The 21831-nt window shown below is 46.6% G+C and overlaps 1 protein-coding gene and 1 long non-coding RNA gene across 11 annotated transcripts; one reads left to right on the top strand and one right to left on the bottom strand.

Moving 5' to 3' along the window:
• The first annotated feature begins 296 nt into the window (after positions 1–296).
• On the top strand, positions 297–19962 carry STARD4 (StAR related lipid transfer domain containing 4). Of its 10 annotated transcripts, none has more exons than XM_089334768.1 (8): positions 389–499; positions 8084–8274; positions 8380–8483; positions 8589–8702; positions 9689–9738; positions 12078–12204; positions 15654–15768; positions 16529–19962. In XM_089334768.1, the coding sequence occupies exons 4-8, from the start codon at positions 8598–8600 to the stop codon at positions 16756–16758; spliced, it is 627 nt and encodes a 208-aa protein (XP_089190894.1). In that variant the 5' UTR covers positions 389–499; positions 8084–8274; positions 8380–8483; positions 8589–8597; the 3' UTR covers positions 16759–19962. The 10 variants fall into 10 exon arrangements, with proteins under 10 accessions (XP_002721621.4, XP_051690506.3, XP_008246629.3 ...); XM_089334770.1 differs by having other exon boundaries at positions 409–499; positions 7918–8274; positions 8380–8473; XM_051834546.3 differs by lacking the exon at positions 8084–8274 and having other exon boundaries at positions 360–499; positions 8380–8473.
• On the bottom strand, positions 13269–15647 carry LOC149125983 (uncharacterized). Its single transcript, XR_016235023.1, has 2 exons — positions 14339–15647; positions 13269–13514 (listed from the first exon to the last, which is right to left on the bottom strand). It is a non-coding gene; the product is annotated as an uncharacterized LOC149125983 (long non-coding RNA).
• Positions 19963–21831: the final 1869 nt, after the last annotated feature.

Below are 21831 nucleotides of genomic sequence, written 5' to 3'. Positions count from 1 at the left end.
CCCGCACGCGGCCACCTCCCCGCCCGGCGCCCCGCGCGCCCCGCGCGAGCCGGCTCCGGAGGAGAACTACGGCCTGCGGGCAAAGGTCAGGCCACGCCCAGCCCCGGAGGGAGCACGCGCCGGCCGCCCCGCCCACAGCGACTTGGCCCGGCCTGCCGGCCCACACGCACGCCGGATCGGTCCATTTCCCGACGGCCAATCAGCGCGCCGCACGCTGCCCGGCCAGCCAATCCCAGCAGATACACGTTGCTCCGCCAACATCGCCCCGGGTCCTCCCGCGCGCCCGCCGGCGGGGCGGGGCTGGCGCGTCGCCCGCCCTGCCTCGTGGCCCTCGCTGCTCTCCCATTGGATGCGTCCGGCCGGGACTCGGCGCCTATTGGCTGCTGCCTGGCGCGCCCCGGCGGGCGGGGAAGCTGAGCCGGCGGCCTCCGGCTGCGGCTCTCGGCGGTTGGGTGTTCCCGCGGTCGCCGGCGTTGCCTCCGCTCCTGCCGCTCGTCAGGTGAGCGGCGGCGGGACCCCGACGAGGGGGCGCAGTGCCGGGTGCTGGGTGGAGAGAAGGGAAGGAAGCCGAGGCGGGCGGGCGGGAGCAGCCCGGAGCCGCGCGTGTCCGGTCGCCGCCGTGGCTGGGCTGCGGTGCGGCCCTCGGCCCCGCGATGCCGGCGACCCGCGCGGGCTGTGGCGGGGTCGGCCAGAGGACGCCCTCGCCGGCCGGGGGGACCCTGCCTCCTGCGAGAATCGGTGGAGAGCGGGCAGGGGCCCGCCGCGCCCCCGGGGCTCCCCGTTAGCGACGGTGCGGGACTCCGTGCGGGTCTCCCGCACCCGGGCTCGCCCGCGCGAGGGTCCCTGAAGGCCCCGCAGGTGGGAGCCTGCAGGTGGAGCTGGGCGGTGGGCGGGCCCGAGAGGGGTCTCTCAGGTGCATGGAAAATGCGGGTTGTGGGGAGACTGCGTGGGCTTCCGAGTTCTGTTTGTGTTTGGTCAGCAGAATAAAGACATCTCTCTTAATTCCCCTTTCCCACACGCCTTTTGGAGTGACCTCGTAAGCCGTGGGGATTGCGTGTGTAATTCTCGCGGGGCCTGGTGCCGCACCTGGGTGGCCCCTGCGGCGCCCTGGCTCCCAGCGGCCCGTGAGGTGAGGGGCGTCGTGGACGCGGGTGGGCCGGGGGCTGCGGGCTGCTCGCCCTGCTCAGGTGCGCGCGCTGCCGGGAGGGGTTGGGGAGGGGTGCGACGTTCCCTGTGTGGGGCAGAGCCCGCGGCCGTCTCGCCGTGGCGTGTGCGTGAGAGCCGGGCGTGCTGTCCGTGCACCTGTCGGTGCTTTCATTTAGCGTTTAGTAGTGGGCTGCGGCTGCCCCTGGCGGTGGTGGGGGAGGGGCGCTGAGGGTCCGGCGTTCCTCGCCTGCAGGGGATGAATTTAGGAGAGGACCGAGGCCAGGGGGGCGAGCACCGCCGGGGTGCCCCGCACAGCCTCGGGCCGAGCCCCAGCAGCGTCCAGGGCCTGAGGGCCGGTCGGGAGGGTCGCTGTGGGCGCGGGCGCAGGTGGGCTCACTTGCTCGCGGTACCCCTGTGCTTCCTTTGCGGCCAGGCTCCACGGGGTGTGTGTGCACTGCGGTGATGAAGCCAAGGCCGACGAGCTGTCTGGGGGCTGCTGGAGCCCCTCGGCGGGGTTCGTGCTGACCGCCCGGCGTCGGGGGTCCTTGGCTTTGGCTGCTTGTTGGAGAAAGCTGTGCGCCGGTTCGTGTGTGAGCCACCTGCGGAGGGCCGTTGTTTACATATCCTGTCTCTTGGGCACTGCCAGTGGTCACTTCACAGATAAGGACTTAGGAAACAGTTACGGAAAAAAATAGAGCTGCCGCCATTGCTCACTGCTTGGCCACAGGGCCACCGCCGTCTTGCTTAGAGTCTGATAAGGGTGCTGGCTGCCCTGACAGTGCAGTGAAGTGTGAAGTTAGAGGCAGGGCGTTCCCGTGGCACAGCAGGGGAGGCGGCCCTCGGAGACCTGACCTGTACTGAGGGCCGGGGTTTACCTGTCTGCTTCCTGGCTCCCACCCATGCTCCCCCTGAGAGCCAGCAGGCTCCGGTACCTGGGCAGTGGCATCCTTGGGAACTTGTCACGTTTCGTTTTGGGAACAGCACTTTCAGGTGTTCCGAAGCTGGAGGAGGTCGGTATCAATTGCCACACCTTCTCAGTCCTGGATTGTCTGCCTGTGGTGGTCACTAGATGCAGGAGTATAACATGGATTGGGCCACTTGTCCTGCCCCAAAGGAGTTCATAGTTGGGTGGAGAGGGTAACACGTAAATAGACGTGCTGTGAGAGACCTGGGTGGGAGCTGCCCGGGTCTGCAGGGGAGTCCAGGGCAGGAAGCAGACAGGGAGCTCAGCCAGGCCAGCAGAGGCCCGGGGAGCGCGGAGCTGACTGGGTGCTGGGGGCACTGGTGGGCTGTCGCTGGCGCCAACGCTGAAGTGCCGGAGCCTCTTCCTTCTCACAGCTGTTAGAGCTTGCTTCTCTGTACTGGGTCTGCACACTCCTGTTTGCTTAGGATGATAGTTGCTTTCCATCTCCTGTGATTTCTGTTGCAAAAATGCTCTTATCTGCCAGCTTCCGGCACCTGTAGGCAACCTCTGGGTTTCAAGAACATTGCTACTCAGAGATGCCAGTGGTAGCTGTGCGTGTCAGGGGCCTTCTCGGGAGCCGCTTGTTCACCCTTGGACGAGGTCAGTGTTCTCGCCGTCAGGCTGTCAGCCTCTTGAGTGGAAACGGACTTTTCCTGACTGGCAGACTTTCTGAATGCGCTCATCCACCTTCCGCTCTTGGGGAGGAGGTCTACTTAATGCACATTTTGTGTCACGTAAATAAATCTACATTCCATATTACTGAGTTTTCTATATGTACTTTCCTGTGTTTCTGTATAATTTCAGTATTTATCAGTTTTGATGGTGTATGTGCTCCATGTTATGCTGTTTATTTAAATACTGGCTACAGTCTTGATTTATTGTCACCTCTCGTTGTGATATTGGCGGTTCCCCACCCTGGCTGGACAAGAGTGACCAGTGTGACATTATTAAATGACCGAAATTACTGTGGCTCGCTCTGGAACAGAATGAATCGAGTTGTTTGGCAGCAGGCCCTGTAACTTGTTTATAGATAAAACCAGCAGAACTCGCAACAGATGTTTGAGGTGATTCTGGTATGTGTGTCTTTAGTTGACAGTTAGCAGCTTTATTTCGATAAAGATGTGAGACCTGAGATGTCATTTGAGTCTTTTTTCGATCTTTAAAAATTTTGTATTAATATAAAGACAGATTTCATATAGTTTGTAGATAATTCTAAGAATATAATGATACTTCCCTCTGCCTTTCTTTTTTGATTTTTATAACTTCTTTTAAATTTACTTTATAGGCAAAGACTTTATGCTCCACTAATAAAAGTTCAAGTAAAAAATAGAAACACCACTGTTCAGTAGGAATGAACAATGATCAAATTCCAAGATGTGAATTTCATTCATGTACATTAAAATTTTTATACTCTATATTAGCTACCACAAATAAGAGAAAATCTGATGCTTTTTCTTTTTGGGTCTGGCTTCTTTCACTAAGCATAATGAACTCCAGTTATATCCAGTTTGTTGCAACAGTCAAGATTTCATACTTTTTTTGTGGCCAGATGTTTTTCTGTTTGTGTGTATCTGTGTGTCTGTGTACCCATCCACATATCTTTATCCAGTCATCAGTTGACAGGCATCTGGGTTGATTGCATATCTTAGCTATTGTGAATTTAACTGCTATAAACTTAGGAGTACAAGTAACTTTCATATGTTGATTTCATTTCCTTTGGGTAAATTCCCAGTAGTGGGATAGCTGGGTCATATGGAAGATCTATTTTCAGATTTCTTAGGAATCTGCCATACTGTCTTTCATAATGGTTGTATCAGCTTGTATTTCCACCAATAGTGTATTAGGGTGCCTTTTTCTCCATTTTCTCACCAGCATTTGATGCTTTTTGAGTTTTGGATGATAGCACTCTGACTGGGGTGAGGTGATATCTCATTGTGGTTTTGATTTGCATTTCCCTAATGGCCAGTGATCCTGAGCGTATTTTTTCATGTGTCTCTTGCTCATTTGTGTTTCATCCTTTGTTCATGTCCTTTATCCGTTTAACTGGATTGAGTTTCCTGAGTTCCTTATATATTCCGTATATTAGTCCTTTATTAGCTCCATGGTTTGCAGGTATTTTCTCACATCCTGTTGGTTGCCTCTTCACTTTGTAGTGTCTCCTTTGCTGTGCAAAAGCTTCTTAGCTTGATGTAAGCACCATTGTCTATTTTTGCTTTGATTGCCTGTGCTTCTGGGATCTTACCCAAGAAGTCTTTGCCTGTGACAATGTCTTGCTGTTGTTCCCCCTCTGTTTTTTTCTAGTAATCTGATGGTTTCAGGTCTTAGGTTTAGATCCTTGATCCATGGTGAGTTGATCTTTATATAGGGTGTAAGGTAGGGATCTTGTTTCATACCTGTGTGTGTGGAGATTTTCCCAACACCATTTGTTGAGACTGAGCTTTCTTCAGGGAATGATTTTTGCTTATTTGTCAAAGATTTATTCATTTATTTGAAAGTCTAGGTTACACAGAGATAGGAGAGGTGCAGAGAGAGAGGTCTTCCATCCGCTGGTTCACTCCCCAGTTGGTTGCAACGGCCGGAGCTATGCTGATCTGGAGCCAGGAGCTTCTTGCAGGGGCCCAAGCATTGGGCCATCTTATATGCTTTCCCAGGCCATAGCAGAGAGCTGGATCAGAAGTGGAGCAGCTGGGACTCAAACTGGTGCCCATGTGGGATGCTGGCACTGTAGGTGGCGGCTTTACCCACTATGCCACAGCACCAGTCTGGGTGATATTCTAATCCATGAACATGACAGAGTTTTCTATTTTTTGTTTTATATTTTAATTCCATAATACTTTGTAATTTTCATCGTAGAGATCTTTCACATCCTTGGTTAAATTTATCCCAAGGCATTTAAATTTTTCTGTTGCTATGTTGAATGGGACTTATGTAACAAATTCTTTCTCAGCTAGAGCATTGTTAGTGTATGTACTGTTGTTAAGTGATGCTATTGATTTTTGTGTGTTGATTTTCTATCTTGCAACTTTGCTGAATTCTGCTATGAATTCCAGTAGTTTCTTAGTGGACTTTTCCAGTTTACCTATATAAAGGACCATGTCATCTGCAAACAGGGATAATTTTACTTCCCTCTCTTTAATTTGTATCCTGTTGATTTCTTCTTCTTGCCTAATGGCACTGGCTAATACTTTCAGAACTACATTGACTAGTAATGGTGAAAGTGCGCATCCTTGTGTTGTTCTGAATCTTAGTGTAAATGCTTCTGACTTTTGCCCATTCAGTGTGGTGCTGGCTCTGGGTTGGTCATACATTCCTTGACTATGTTGAGGTATATTCCTTCTATATCCAAGATTTTAAGGTTTTTATCATTAAAGGATGTTGTATTTTATCAATATCAAATGCTTCCTCTGCGACTGTTGAAATAACCATATGGTTTTTGTTCTTCATCTTGTTGGTGTCATGTATCGCATTTGCTGTTTTGCATTTGTGGAGCCATCCATCCTTGCATCCCTGGGATAAATCTCAGATCATCCAGATGGATGATCCTTTCGATTTTAGATTTAATTGGCTGGTATTTTATTGAAGATTTTTACATGCATGTTCATCGGGGATACTGTTCTATAGTATCTTTTTTCTGGTTATGAAATTAAGGTAATGCTGGCCTTGAAGAGAGTTTGGAAGGATTCCTTCCCTTTCAGTTATTTTGAATAGCTTGAGAGTTATTGGGATTAGTTAGTTATTTTTTAGAAGTTTGATAGAATTCAGCAGCAAAGCCGTCCACTCCTGGCTTTTCTTTGCTGAGATGCTCCTTATTACTGATTCAGTCTCGGCCTTGGTTATTAGTCTGTTCAGATTTTATGTCTTTGTGCAATTTTGGTGAATCGTATGTTTCCAGAAATCTGCCCATTTTTTCTAGATTTTCCAATTTGTTGGCCTATAGCTGTCTGTAATAATTCCTGATTTTTTAAATATCTGTGGTATCAGTTGTAATGTCTCCTTTTTATATCTGATTTTATTAATTTGCATCTTCTCCCTTTTTGTGGTTAGTTGGATCAGTGATTGTATCAATTTTGCTTATTTCTTTTTCTTTTTATTTGACAGACAATAAGAGAGACAGAGAGAAAGGTCTTCCTTCCGTTGGTTCACTCCCCAAATGGCCGCTACTGCTGGCGCTGCACCGATCCGAAACCAGGAGCTTACTCCTGGTTTCCCTCGCAGGTTCAGGGGCCCAAGCACTTGGGCCATCCTCCACTGCCCTCCCAGGCCACAGCAGAGAGCTGGACTGGAAGAGGAGCAACTGGGATTAGAACCTGGTGCCCATATGGGATGCCGGCAGCGCAGATGGAGGATTAGCCAAGTGAGCCCCAGCCCCGGCCCCTGGTTTGATTTTTCTTTAGTATTTCTATCTGCTGAATTTCTCCATCTGTGGCATGTATGGATTTTATTTCATGCAACTGCTTGTGTTTCTGAGTGAGGTTACAGCCATTCTTTTGAATCCCTTCTCAGGCATTTCATCAGTCTCCCTGTCTTTGCAGTCCAATACTGCTGTATTACTGTGTTCTCTTGGAGAGTCCTGTTTATGTGTCTTGGATGTCTTTGTTGACTTTGTATCTGTTGTTTCCTGAAGGCTCTCTTCTTGGAAAGTGCCTCTGGCTTGGGGAATGCCTGTAGCTTATGTCAGGGATCCGGAGTTGTGTGCTGGGTGAGGGCCAGGGCGCTCTGGCCACTGTGGGTGACTCAGAGTCCAGAGTGGCACCCAAGTTGAGTGTAGTGGAGCTCCTCTGACTGTGATCAGTGAGTGTGAGGGGTGTTGACGCGGCTGGCGTGGTCACAATCTCTGGCCGTGGTGAACCAGGTGACTCACTGCCTAGAGTCCACGCACTCCATCCACTCAGACATGATCCACAGAGCACCCGTGTGCTCTGTAGTATGACTTCTGGAATTGGAATCCAGCCACACTTTATACCGTCTTCCGTTGTGTGGCCTGGGCAGACCTCTCACAGGCAGCGGAGGGTCTGCTCTCCCCGCCGTGAGCCTCCCTGTCCCTGGAGTGAGCAACCTCCCACTCAGAGTCAGGACAGAGGTCAGCTGCAGCTCTGCCTCAGCACACTGAGCCTGGCGCTTTGTGAGGGGAGGGGAGGAGGCAACGTGGCCTCCCTTCAGTGGGCTACGTGGACACCTTGTCCCGCCAGCTCCCCGGGGTGGACGTAGTCAGTGAGGACTGGAGCTCTCCCTCAGTTAGACCCCCCAGTGGTGTGGGCCACAGTTGCCTCCTCTTGCCCTGGGAAGATTGTGCCGTGGGAATTGCTGGTGGGTTGCTGCCATCTTCTGGCGTGTCCCCCCTCCTCCCCCCCCGGCTGCTCCCTGGAGTCTGTGTTCTGTCCATTCTCCTCTGCAAACCTCTCTCCAGCTGTCCCTTAGAACTTGGTCCTTTGTTTTCCTGGAATCTTCTCATGGCTAAAATCAGTGTGCCTTTTCACCATAATAACTGTGATGGGAATTTTTTCCCCAAAATTTCTTTTAGTCTTTTAATGAATGGTAGAATAGAGAGAGTATTGGGAAAAGCAGGAATTATGCTAAGAAAGTGGTACCCTAGTGCCAAGAGAATACAAAGTGATACCACAATCATGTCTGTTTTGAAGCAAGACACTCAACCACATTATTCAGGGCCTGCTGTGCGCCAGGCTAAGCACCTAATGGTGAAAAAGTGGACAGGGACCTGTGCTCTGTTAGTTGCGATAAAGTGGTCAAAGGGAAGAGTACACCAGCAAAGAAATTACTTAATTTAACTTTTTATTTATTTGAGATAGAGATCTTCCGTCTGCTGGTTCACTTCCCAGATGCAGTAACCAGAGCTGGGCAGGCTGGGCCAGGCTGCATCCAGGAGTCAGGAACCATCTGGATCTCCCGCACGTGTGGCAGGAAGCCAGGGAGGCTTTAACTGAAATTGACGTTACAGATTATTGGTTGTGGTAGGATTTGTGATCAGCAGTCCAGAGAAGCAGCTGATGCAGAGACCCAGAGTCAGCAGCAAGACTGGCCATTGTGACCCCTGAAGAACCCAGTGGATCAGAACACTGGAGGTGTTGGGGTTTGCTGGTGTGAGTAGGGATCTCTTTACTACTGGAACTGGGACTGTGGACCTCACTGGGGAGACAGAGTGGGCAGTAAGTATTTGAGAATTAGCCCCCCATGTGTAAGAAATCCAGCCTCCTGTGTCCTCCCATCCATTTATTGACTGTTAATATTTATGTAATGTATGTATTTATGAGTCCTTTTAGTAGCTGTCAGAGTGTGTGGTTCTCGTCCCTGGCTATGGTTCCCACCTGGAAGCCACTGGGAAAGTTCTGCTAGGTCTGTGCTCCGGTAGGTTGAGGTGAGGACCCCCCCCCCCAGGTGATTCCTTTGTGCAGAGATGGGGGACCTTGGTCTGCTGCCTCTTAACTGCTGTGTTGCTGATGCTGATCTTGGTCTCTAACAGAGAGAGCAAATGGAAAGCCTGCCTGATGCTGCCACCTTTTCGACTAAACTTAAAAACACGCTCATCCAGTACCACAGCATTGACAGCGATCAGTGGCGTGTTGTGAAGAAAACGGTAAGAATGAATCCCATTACTCACTACATATGTGTGGGATGCATGTGTCTTCTGTCTAGTGAATTGTTCAAAATGATATGGGAAAATGTGGAGACGAGACCACACTTTTTTTTTTTAAAGATTGATTGATTGAAAGTTAGATCTTCCATCTGGTGGTTCACTCCCCAAATTGGCACAAGTCAGGAGCTTCATCTGGGAAGAGAGCACACTTTGGATGGCTGTAGAAGATAGACAGCTGTCAGATGGGTGGGTTATCTAACATCCCACAAGCAAGAAAAGATATCCGTGGGAATTCTGCACTGCTGTCATTAGCTCTGAAGGTAGGAGATAGGAGAATGGACTCATGGAAGCCAGAGTCAAACAGCTTCTTAGTAAATGAGGTGTGTCGTTGCTAGTTTAGGGAAGTGTAGTCCTTGATGGTTTGGAAGTTTCCGATGTCAAGGCTGGGTGGTGGTAGGATTGCTCTACCAGTCTGACACCTGATCGCCACACTGAGCACTGATGGAGACAGCGTGGGCGCCTACGACTTCTCTGCTCTACCTCTCCTGGGTATTCTGTGCTCAAGCCATTGATTATCAAAATTAACTGGGAGATGGTTGGTGGAAAAAATGAAGAGCTAACTCTAGGTGTCAAGGTTATAATGTGAATTGTTAATTTTTTTGAAGCATAAACAATTTCAGAGTGAAATGTTTAGTGTTTCTAGTATTGTAGTCTGAGTGTCTCAGCGATACATGGATAAGACTGGACTGAGGCGGGTCTCGGTGGCCACTGAGATTCTGCCATTACTGAGTCATCTTTGAGTCCAAATGTGAAGAACTTTAAATTAGAGAGAACTCACATGTGGGTCACTTCATAGATGGCTTTTATGTATCTTTTAGAATTTTACGTTTAATTGAAAGACAAGCTCTAGACTCATGAACTTGTCAGTTTTGTATCTATGGTTCCATCTATGTAATTATCACCGTATAATGCTTTCATTTTTCTAGAAAGATGTAACAGTTTGGAGAAAGCCCTCAGAAGAATTTAATGGATATCTGTAAGTAAATTCCTACAGTTTTGTGTAACTCAAGACACTGCTAAACATCAATAGAAGTACACATAATACAAAATCACTAAATACCATTGCTGGTAAATTTTGCCTTTAAAATTTTAAGGATTTTGAAAAGCAAATTGGCATTATGACTTAAAAGCCTTAAGAGTATCCATGTCTTTTATGGCCTGAGTTGGTGTGAGGTGATCACAGTAACACTGGATGTCTGATGTAATCTTGGTCTCTTAGCATAGTGTGCATGGCCCTCCTGGTACTCTGTAGGAATTTATCTTGAAGAAATCATCAGAAAGTTCCTAGTGACTTAAGTACTTGCAGTTTTATCACAGCATTATTTAAAATATTAAAATTATATATAGCTTGACTCAATTGAATGATTGAATTATGAAACAGGCTAAATAGGTAGCACAGTTGTGGATCCATTTTAAGTGCGGCAGTGGTGGTAGAGATGGGTGCTTATGGTGGTGGTTGTTCTCGGCGCTTTAGACCATCCTGATAAACCATGGTGACTAGTTAGCTACCGTGGAGGGAAAGGGGTTAAGAGAAAACCAGAACCACAGTGTGTATCTGTTTGCAGTTGCCTATTGATGGACTCGGGCTGTCAATTCTTGTCTCTTGAGTACAGTGTTAAAGCAGACCTCTTGGTACTGCCTCCTGTTGCATCTGTGGGATTTTCTTTGGGTTTTCAGGTTGTCCAACATCCAACTTTACTAGACTTTGCCAAGTTCTCTAAAGCAGCAGTTTAAGAATTCTTGTCCCCTTTCAATTAATATTTGTTACTACGTTTTTAATATCTGCCAATCTGCAGAGTCTTAGTGAATGGCATCTTGTACTTACTTGATTATGAGTGAAGAGAGCATCTTGTGTATATTTACTGACATCTCTGGTTATTATGTCCTTCCCTAGTGGTTCTTTGCACTGTCTTTTTCTCATTGGTTTATAGGAATTGTTCCTGTGTCCTCCATGAACAATTCTGTGTGTTCCATATATCTTCCAACAGTCTGTGGCTAGTTTAAAAAATTACTTGTTTTTGTGTATGGTATGTACATCTTTAATCTTAACCAGTATTCTGTATTTGTGGTTTTATGTTTTAAAAAAATTTGAGAGGTAGAATTACCAACAGAGGGAGAGACAGAAAGGTCTGCCATCCGCTGGTTCACTCCCCAAATGGCTACAGTGGCTGGAACTGGGCTGATCTGAACCAAGGAGCCAGGATTTTCCTCTGAGTCTCCCATGTGGTTCAGGGGACCAAGCATGGGGCTATCTTCTACTTTCCCAGGCCATAGCAGAGAGCTGGATAGAAGAGGAGCAAGTGAGACATGAACTGATGCCCATATGGGATACTGGTGCTATAGGCAGAGACTTAGCCTACTAAGCCACAGTGCCGCCCGGTTTGTGCTTTTACAGATTCAAGAAATCCTCCTAGAGTCTGTGATCATAGAAGTCTCACATTCTTCTTAGTTTTAATGTTTCACATTTTATACAGAGCTGTTGAATCTCTTTGGATTTAATTGTTTTGAATGGTATAGAAGAGGGGTCCAGGTTTTATTTTCTTTGTAAGTATAACTACCCAACTTAGCACCATTTATGGAAGAGTACCTTCTTCCCCAGTGATGTATAATGTGCCTTGAAAATGAGTTGGGTTCTGAAAGATTCATGAATCGATTTTTCCCTTCTTAATAGGAGGGTTTTGTTGTTGTTGTTGTTTGTTTAATTAAATGTCAGGGTAAGGGGGCGGCGCTGTGGCATAGGAGGTTAAGCCTCTGCCAGCATCCCATATGGGTACTGGTTTGAGTCCTGCCTTCCCCATTTGTGATCCAGATCCCTGCTAATGAACCTGAGAAAGCAGTGGAGGATGGCCCAAGTGCTTAGACACTTGCACTCACGTGGGAGATCAAGATGAAGCTCCTGGCTTTGGCCTGGCCCACCCCTGGCTGTTGTGGCCATTTGGGGAGTGAACCATCTGGTGGAAAACCTCTCTCTCGCTATCTCTCCCCCTCTGCCTTTCAAATAAAATCCTAAAAAAAAAAAAAGGTAAAAAATACACATATACTAATATAGTGAGGTTTCTGAAGAAATAATAATATACAGGTGGAGCATTGCATGTTCTGTGGACTTTGTGGCTACTCTGCCATGAAGACTTTCAGTTTTATTACTAGCTTTTCGGATGAAGCGTTATTTTAACTAAATAATTGGGAAAACTTAGGGAGTTGTTGGAATTCAGTCCCTTTTAATTTTTACTCTTGATTTGAAAGTTAGCTCTGAACTAAGAGCATGCTGAAGTTTTTATTCTACTGACATCTGACTTCATTTTTTTCCTTCTCTAGCTACAAAGCCCAAGGTGTTATAGATGACGTTGTCAATACCGTAGTCGACCATATCCGTCCAGGGCCCTGTCGCTTGAATTGGGATAGTTTAATGACTTCACTGGATATTTTGAAGCACTTTGAAGAGGTAACTATTGGGAAACTTTTTTTTTTTAAAGATTTTATTTATTTGAGAGGTAGAGTTACAGAGGGAGAGACAGAGAGAAAGGTCTTCCATCCACTGATTCACTCTCCAGATGGCTGTTACCGCCGAAGCTGAGCCAATCAGAAGCCAGGAGACTCCTTTGGGTCTCTCATGTGGGTACAGGGATCCAAGCACTTGGGCCTTCTTCCACTGCTTTCCCAGGCCGTGAGCAGAGAGCTGGTTAGGAAGAGGAACAGCTGGGACACAAACCCCAGCTCCTATATGGGATGCCAGTGCTGTAAGTGGAGGCTTAGTCAACTATGCCACAGCACTGGCCCAAGAAACATTGCTTCTGCTGTGGGAACGAGAGTGTGTGGGTGTGAGCATTTTTTTTTTTCTGAAACAGCTTTTTATTAAGTATCAAGGCATAATTGCACCATAATTTAAATATTTGTCAATTAGGTCATAAAAAGGATCCAAAATGCTTGCGGTACAACTATTAAATATTCATACAGCTAATGTCAATCATCAGATCTTACATTAATACATAAGATTATTCCATGATTAAAGGATATAATAATAAACTCTATTATTTGATCTCTTTTCCTAAAACATTTTAATATTACTTCTGATGTTGATTATTCCCTTACCAAATAATCTGCAAACTAAATTTTTAAAAAATTGTGTAAGGATGATGAAAACTCTGTAAACAAAGTTGATTTACAGAAAATTCTGGGAGAACAAGCAAGATAAAATACTGAGCAAGATCATCAATTAGTACACTTGTGAAATTCTCCCAATTTATTCATGATTCTGATACTAAAATGCTCAAGGAATTTTGTAGTTGATCTGCTGGGCACCGCAGATAACCTTGAGACCAAACTCTCTGTAACTGTTTTCTTCCAGTGGTGGCTATGTAAGGTTTTAAACAATCCATTTTCATATATATTCCCCAAAATGTCTACTCTGTACTAGAGATAACACAAATCTGGAGTGAAAACATTTGGAACTGCTTCACTATTTTGTTTACCAAGTACTTTTACAACCTAGTTTATTTTTCCTGAAGATTTTTCTGGGTTTTTTTTTTTTTTTTTTTTTTTTTTTTTTTTTTTTTTTTAGATTTATTTTACTTATTTGAAAAAGAGAAGTATAGACACAAAGGTCTTCCATCCTCTGGTGCACTCCCCAGATGGCCACAACGGCTGGAACTGCACTGATCCAAAGCCAGGAGCTTCTTCCGGGTCTCCCACGTGGGTGCAGGAGCCCAAGGACTTGGGCCATCTTCCACTGCTTTCCCAGGCCACAGCAGAGAACTGGATCGGAGGAGGAACAACTGGGGTTAGAACCAGCATCCATATGGGATGTAGGCACTTTGGGCCAGGGCTTTAACTTGCTGTGCTACAGTGCTGGCCCCAAATTTTCTGTTTTTAAATACACACGACTAGAACTCCTGTCTTTACAGATACCAAGTGGATTATCTTGTACAAAAGGAAGTTTTTTAACAATTCTGACAATTCACTTTCTAGGAAAATAATTTTTTTAGTCTCCATCTGTTTTCAGTTGATAAAAGAGAAACCAGCAATCCTCTCTTATTACTAAATATCACAAATGACAAACCCTAGCTGAGAAAGTATCTTATTTTGGTTAAGTGGTGAGTAACTATTAAAATTACATTCAGATGTCAAGCTGTTTTCTTGGGGGGAAGGGAGGGAATGGAAGAGGCACAGCATGGTGGACAGGTACATAGAGCTGTGCACTCAGGACATGATTCTGGTCACTTTTCCACAACATGGTGGGCTTTTCTTACATATCTTACTAAGCCTATAATGAGACAGTACTAAGCCCATAAATCAAAGTAAATTTGATAAAACATTTTATCTTCAAGTGCTGTAAATCTATGCAATTCTAATTATGTCTGCATTTGCATGGTTTGATAGATTAGCATAATACGCAAACTTGTGGAAATCTCTAGTTAAATAGTTAATTTTGCCTACATCTGATATGATCTTCAGAAATATTGTGAAGCCACAAATAAAGGTACTGCAACTTTGGGCATCTTCAGAAGTTTTAAGGGAAAGAAGGGGTTTTGGTCTCCTCCTCTTTCGCTTGTGTCCGTTTGAAACCACTGGAAGCTGACCTGAGGCTTTCTGTGTGTTGTCCAGGAGATGGCTTCTGATGTAAGCTTCAGATCTTCTTCCTTAACTGCACCCACTGCAGAGAGCGCTCCAGGTGTGTGTGCCGGAGTGCCGACACTCGATCAGCAAACCGCGGTGTCTCCTCCAGTGGCGCCTCAGTTTCAGCACCAGGGGCAGCCATGTCAGCAGTCATCATCTTGGATGACACACTTTTAGGCCTTGGATGCCAACCCTTGATGAAGGTTGTCCAAGTCTTGTAGCATCTTCCCACTTAAAGCTGTTCTCTGCTGTCAGAGTCTCTTTCACATGGTTTTAATTCTCAGGTTCTCGCTCTCTCACTTCCGTTTGAGGCTCTGGGGAAGGTCAGATGCTGGAGGCCAGGAGACTTGGGCCAGCTGACAGCAGTAGCTCCCGGTGTGAGCATGGGCTCGCAGGTGCAGAGGTGCCCTGGGGAGGCCTGTTGTGTCGTGCAGCAAGTGTGCGCGCCCGCTGTTACTTAATGAGTCTGAGAGCAGAGCTTGTTTTCCACAGCAGCTCTGCCTTTGTGGCTTAAGAGAATCTCCAGCACTAAGATTTCTACATTCTGTGTGTAGGGTTTCCATCCTTACTAAGCGACAAAGGCCACAGGTGATGACAGCAAGCATTAAAGAATGAGGTGGGTAGCAGGGCAGCGCGTGAAGCTGCCTCCTCTGGTGCTGGTTTGTCCTGGCTGCTCTACTTCTGCTCCAGCTCCATGCTGATGGCCTGGGAAAAACAGCAGAAGATGGTCTAAATTCGTGGGTCCTTGCTGCTCACGTGGGAGGCCTGGATGAAGTGACTGGCTTCCGCTGGGCCTAGCTGTCTGGGGAGTGAATCCGCAGATGGAAGGTCGATCTCTCCCTCCTCTCTGTCGCTCTTTCAAATAAAGAAATACTTCAAAAAGGTAACAAAAATGGCTTGTTCTTTTTGTTTTTATTCATTTTTGCCATGTTCGGTTTTTTAATTAAAACACTTGATGTGTGGTCAACGTATTCGGATTTTTAAATGTTCTGGAAGAATCTCGGCCTCCTGAGACGCTGTGGGTATTCTGTAGACCGAGCAGTTGACGGCATTAGATGTGGACACTGGGGGCCTTGGGCTTTGGGCATTGATTACTTACTCTGCTCATAGGCACATAACAGCAGTGAGATTCAGAATAGGGCTGTGGGCCTGTCAGTCTCTGAACTGCAAGCACTCTTAAGTTCGAAGCATTTTAACTGGCGTTAGTTTGTTACCAGAGATTGCTATGGTGTGTGAATCTGTTCCCACGGTGGAACCCCCGTCTCCTCTCTCTTTCAGAACTGCTGTGTGATGCGTTACACGACTGCTGGCCAGCTTTGGAACATCATTTCTCCTAGAGAGTTTGTGGATTTCTCCTACACTGTGGGCTATAAAGAAGGACTTTTATCTTGTGGTAATAATCTCGAGACCTGTTATATAAATACCCAAGATTTCTAGTCTGCCTGTTTCCTTACATATGAGATGTATTTTCAGGCCCCACGGTGACTCTGTAGTCACAAAGGTTATTGTTGAAGCTGCTAGGTTGTAAAATAATGTCAGGAGGGGTTTTGAAATCTCTAGCTTTTGTTCCCAATTAAATAGCATTCCCGAGTCACAGATGGCAAAAGTGGATCACATGACTACCTCTGAGAAAGGGCTCCAGTGCTCAGAGAAGAGCGTCTTGGTCCTAGATCTGGAGGGTGTAGGCCCGGTGTGTGTGACAGCATGCCTCCTGCTTGGAGCTGTGTGTGCTGTTAGAGATGAAAAATGCCATCAGAAGGCTGCTGGTTTCTAAGCAGTCATAGGTCAGTGTCCCTAACCAGCGAGTCCAACATCAGGTATGGTTGTGCCTGGGGGAATCGTGGTTCCATAGATTTCCTAACTGGCACTGAGTTGAGGCTGGGCTGCCGTAGTGAAGATCTGTGGTTTCCAAGGAGGTACCAGGGGACAGGAAGTCATTTATTCTGATGAAGTTGGAGCTTTCCCCTTCTCCCATGTACCAGCCCCCTGCCAGAATCGTCCTAGGTAGTTAATATTTTTCACTGTCATGGTCACTCTTGGGCGTAATTTTCATCTATGAATAATAAAAGATTAGATAATTTGGTAATATGTTTTGATGAGAGTTTCAGACCAGTGTCAATCATTACTCATGTTATTTTAAAATTGCCTTGTAGGGATAAGTCTTGACTGGAGTGAAAAGAGACCAGAATTTGTTCGTGGATATAACCATCCTTGTGGCTGGTTTTGTGTTCCACTTAAGGAGAGTCCACACCAGAGCCTGCTGACAGGCTACATTCAGACAGACCTGCGTGGGATGGTTCCGCAGTCTGCGGTGGACACGGCCATGGCAAGCACGCTTACCAACTTCTACGGAGACTTGCGGAAAGCCTTGCGGAACCCATAGCAGGTTCACGTGTGTACTGCCATGATCCACCCCCCCCCCCACCCCGTGTTGCTCTTTGTCTCAGCTGCAGGGCCTGTAAAAATCTGTATGGCCTGTAGACACATTTGAGATGTTTTCGGTAGTGAAGACTTTATTCCTAAAGTAAACAGCCATCTAGGAGAGGGCACTGTGACTTCCTCAGCTAATTGTGTATTGATTGGCTTGCAGTGTGTCTAGGGATGGAGAGTGACAGGAGTACACACGCTGGAGATGTGGGTCTGTGACCACTTTTAAGGGACTGACATTAGAGACAGCACAAGCTTCATCGTGTTAGCTGAAAGTCATCTGTGTTAGAGGCTTATGAACATTTCGCAAACTTTTGTTTTTAAGTTAAATATCAGGGTTTTACTCTTGGTAGCGCCAAGTCTGCCCGTATCTTGGATAAAAGAAAAAGGCACTTCTCTGTATTTTATAAAGGTTATCTTGGTGATTGACTTGCACTACTGTGGATGGACTTTTACTGCTTTGTTTTGAAAAGACCAAAAATGAGAAAGATACCAAATGAGAAGGTATCAGATAACTGCAGGTACAATTAAATGCAATTTAGTTTTGATAACTGTATAGCAACTTTTAAGGATATATTTTAAAATTTTTTTTTTAATATGCTTCTGTCTTAAACCATTTATGCATCAATACTATAATCCAAAAAGCTGTCGGGTGTGCCCTGGAGACAGCACATTGGCTGCTGGGCTCTGAGGCGGCCGCAGGTACCAACAGTCATCCCTAGAAAGTCTGGGTCAGCAGAGGCTGCGTGCGTGCTCTTGTCTGATGTCACTCCTCTCAGATGGCATCGTGAGTAGTCCCAGTTGTCATGGCACTCCAGTCTGGAACTGTACCAAGTGCGTTCTTAGATGGGTCCGAGTGCCTAGTGGCCTTTTATAATTATGGCTTGAAGGGGCTGTAAGGGGTTTCTTGGTTCCCTGGCTTCCTTAAATGAACATTCCAGGTGATTCCTTGGCTTTTGAACTGCTGCCCACCTTGTAGTTTATTTCTAAAATGAGAAACTCAGTGCATGTTAAGAATGTCAGCATTCAGTGTCACTGCTTCCACTGCCTCATTGGTTTTTGGAGGCTAACAGGAGATAAAGTGAGCTTGGACAAGTTCCTGGCAAACTCACATTCTCCTTGTACCGATGTGCTGGACTGGCCCCAGTGCATGATGGTCTGGGGTGTGTTCTGCTCTATTCTGTTCTTCTGGTGAAAATGAGAATCTTTAGACCCATTTTGACAAAGTGAAACTTTTTTTGACTACTGAATATGCTGGTGTTCTAACGATCGTCTTAAGGACTATTCTGGTTTTCGGCTTGAAAAATAATGTGTCGTAACATCTGACAGAAGCAATGCAGAAAGGAATCTGTATTTGTAGGTTCATTGATCACCAGTATCCCTTTCTAAATTGAGTAACTTCTTTTCTTCTGCACTGGGGAAAAAGTTTATCAGTGTACTTTTCAGTTTCCTTTGGAAATTGCTCAACGTAAGCTTTGGCTGTTTTCCTGCCTGCGTACAGGAGGTCTCTTAGGGTTGTCTGTCTAGGAGGAGGAGGCACGGGCGGGGCTGCCGAGAAACTCCACAGCTAATCTGGGGTCTGTTGTCCTTCTCTCCCACGCCAGTGAGTGTTAGTGCCACAATGAAAATTCACCACAGCTTAATATCAAGTCAGGAGTGTATTTCAGTCACCTAACATATCTAGCTTCCAGGTGGCACTTTAGATTTACTGGGCTGTAGCTCTACTCTTCTCAAAAATAGCTTTGAGATATAATTTACAAATATTCAGTTTACCCCTTGGAAGTCTGTAATTAGTGACTTTTTTTCTTTTTAGAATCTTTCTATCACCCAGAAATCCTCTTTGCCTGCTACAGACTAAGGGGTGCCAGGGCAGATGGGAACATGGCTGCGTTAGGGTTTGGTTTTAAGCTCAGGTGCTGTGTGAAAATGCACTGAATGCTAATCTCATATACCATAATGATAAATTCACCCATGTGGGTTGGGATTGATATTAACATAATCGAGTCTGCTATGTAGGCATGGTGATGAGACAGATGTATAATTTTATATTTTCTACAGCTATGCAGAGAATAGCAAAAATTTTAATTAACTCAATATATCCAAAATAGTTATCATTTCAGCATATAGTCAGTGTACCAAACTGTTCAGATGCTCCTAGTCTTCCGTTTCACTGACAGGGATTCGCCCCACTGTGCGTGCCAGTGGTACTTGCCCGAAAAGCAGTTCCAAAGTACAAGACTCTTGACTTGTCCTGCTTTGAGAAGAAGCAGACAATTTCATGGAGTTACTTTCTCAAGGAGAGAGCCTTCAGTGCTTGCTAAGAGATCAATTAGTATTTACCAGAAGAAAATTTTCCTTTGAAGATAATTTTTGATAGGGTGGTGTTGGCCTGGTGGTGAGGTGGTTGGTTATTTTCCAGAGCTTATGGCTTAGGCTGCATCAGAAATGTGTTGGAAATATTTGCCCTAGTGCTATGTTTAGTACATAGTACCTACTTTAACATACAAGAAAAAGACTTGTGACTCTTGAATAAAATGTGTTGATAACTCATTAACCCTTGAAGCTTAAAATAGCAAAAATGAGAACTGAACATTCTACAGTTATAAAATGCTAGAGATCATAAATGTTAGACATCTCTTCAGTGCTCTTGAAGTTCTGTGTGGCGTCACGTGATGTCCCACTTACTAGAACTGTGTCCTTCCCGTGTCTTTTTCTAATGGGAGGACATTTTACCGCCTCAGGCTGCAAACTCTAACTACATACTTTATGCCCAACCCCCCCCCCCCCCCCGAATGCACATGGGAGCTGTGGCTGCTCCTAGATCACTGTGATGTATTGGATTCCGTAGGTGCCTCCAAACCTCTGTGTTCAGTGTGTCTCTTGTTTAGCTTGGGAGAGACACTGGGAGGGTGGCCTGAGCATAGAAGGACATTATAATTTCGTTATTACTATGTTGCCTCTAAGACTTTATCTTTATAGTTAAGTGTGAAAATCATCTCTGGCAATTCAATGAAAGCTGTATAATACATAGATTTTATTTTTAAGAAGTTTATCATTCTTTTATGATCTAGTAAATTATATTAGGGCATGAATTAGTATGAAAATGTTTTTAAATGGCCATGAAATGTATCTGAATAAAAATTTCTAGACACTTTTATAATTGATTGTTGATGGTGGATGAGTTGTGTTCTCCTGGTGTGCTGCCCAGGTGCCTGCTGCAACAGCTAGGGTTGGGTTGCGCAAAGCCAGGGACTCGTTCCAGGTCTGCATGTGGGTGTCAGAGATCCAGCCACTTGCGCCATCACCAGGGTGAGCCTCCCAGGGTATGCATTAGCAAGAAGCTGGGACTGGCGTGGGGCCAGGCATCACAACATGGATACCAGCATCTTTAAATAGTAAAGTCTTATAAACCTGGAAACCCGAGTTACCACAGGCCAGCGTCTCACCCTCTAGCAGCTCCGGAGGCGAGTCTTCTGTCGTCACAGGTGTATCCTGCTTAGCCAGTGCACAGGGCTCGTATCCCAGAATAAGAGTGCAGTGAGGAGGCCAGATTCCACTCTGACTCAGCCTTTGCCCACGATGTGGCCCCTGACGCCTGCACGGAGCCCGCATCTTCCACTGCCATGCACTCCCCTGCAGCTGCCTGGGCCTAGCACCAACCACAGGTGAAGCTATGCCGGGAAAAGGGTTCCTGGCGTAGGTTACGTCCAAGTCAGCAGATCACTTCCTTGATGCGTGCTTTGTGAAGCCCATCCTCTGGGGTCTTCGTTTCTAAGGTAAGAATACAACCACTGCTTTCCAGCTGAGCCTCACCTCCCACACCTGTGAAGGCTGGCCAAGAACTCAGGCCTTCATTCCCGAGTCCTGGGCTACTCTGCAGTGGCTCTGTCGCTACTGATGACTGCAAGTTTAAGGTATGTTGTTCAGAGTCATGACATAACTTTAGATACTCCTATCAGAAAGCTGGCAACAGGTTTTATTCTGGCTCCAGATACTCAAAGTCAAGACTGAAGCACAAAGGCTATGAATAGCTGTTTCAGTAGCAGAGTCGGCCATTTCCCTCAAGGCAGAGATTTTGGGACGAATAATTTGTGACAGAAGTAGGCTGACAGAACAGCCCTTCTTGGATGTCTAAACAGGAAAGGAAAATGCTCACAGCAGGGGACTGGAAGGAAGAACTGCCGTCCTCTTGTTCCTGAGTAAGGGTGCCACATCACTTCCAGTCCTGGGGAATACTGTGAAGTCAGGAACAAAGGGCGCTGGTCTCAGGGAGACATAGGACCAGGGGAATCAGAGCCAGTGCAGCCCTCAAGCCACCCACCAGTGAGTACGGTGAGCGCGGCCGTGACCAGGGCCCTTGCTCCGTGACCCAGGTTGTGTGACCCTCAGAACTGTTCTTTGGGGATTGATTTGGAGAACTCGGGCCCATTTTCTATGCACAATTCCACGGTCAGAGATAAAAAGACTGGAAATCAGACCATTAAGTGCAGAACAGCCCCAGGTTGCTGATTGACAACTGTGCACCCTTTGGTCCTTGGGCATAAAGAATCACTTAGCCTCTGGTTCAGGCGTCCCACTCCCTGACCTCACAGGACACTACAGCACAACAGGTGCAGGACACAGGACAGTTAAGTGTTGTGTGGCATGTGGAACTATTTACTTCAGCACACACCCCTGTTAGAGTACCACCCAAATACTACAGGTGAGGGGTGCCCCGCCCAGACAACCCGCCAAGCCATGGGTGTGCCATCTGTCCTCAGCCGCCCAATGCGAGGTGCACTGCAGGCATGAAAGACTGGATGATGTGGACTACAGACTAGATCTGTATCCTCGGGGATGCCCTGACGACAACTCACGGGAACAGTGATGCTGCAGTCAGCATTCCTATGTGGACTTCGAGATTTAAATCCGGGCCGACAGACACCCGCCCTCTCCCCACTCGCTAGACTGGGAAGTTTCTGGCAGGGTTTGGGAGGAACTCACAGTCTTAGAAGGTGAGCCCGATGGCCACAGGACAGAACAAACTCCG

Source organism: Oryctolagus cuniculus, chromosome 6, assembly GCF_051225735.1.
Source record: "Oryctolagus cuniculus isolate XC-2025 breed Fujian yellow rabbit chromosome 6, ASM5122573v1, whole genome shotgun sequence".
In the NCBI taxonomy this organism is placed as follows: domain Eukaryota; kingdom Metazoa; phylum Chordata; class Mammalia; order Lagomorpha; family Leporidae; genus Oryctolagus; species Oryctolagus cuniculus.
Note: the sequence above shows the minus strand (reverse complement) of the source record. Positions and strands in the feature narration are given on the sequence as shown.

What these genes read in the sequence shown, in the direction of transcription:
- STARD4 (XM_002721575.6), top strand. Translation starts at nt 350, where the DNA reads ATGCGTCCGGCCGGGACTCGGCGCCTATTGGCTGCTGCCTGGCGCGCC. An exon ending in CCGCTCCTGCCGCTCGTCAG is followed by an intron (nt 500 to 8,588) that starts GTGAGCGGCGGC and finishes GGTCTCTAACAG; the next exon opens with AGAGAGCAAATGGAAAGCCT. An exon ending in TTTTGAAGCACTTTGAAGAG is followed by an intron (nt 12,205 to 15,653) that starts GTAACTATTGGG and finishes TCTCTCTTTCAG; the next exon opens with AACTGCTGTGTGATGCGTTA.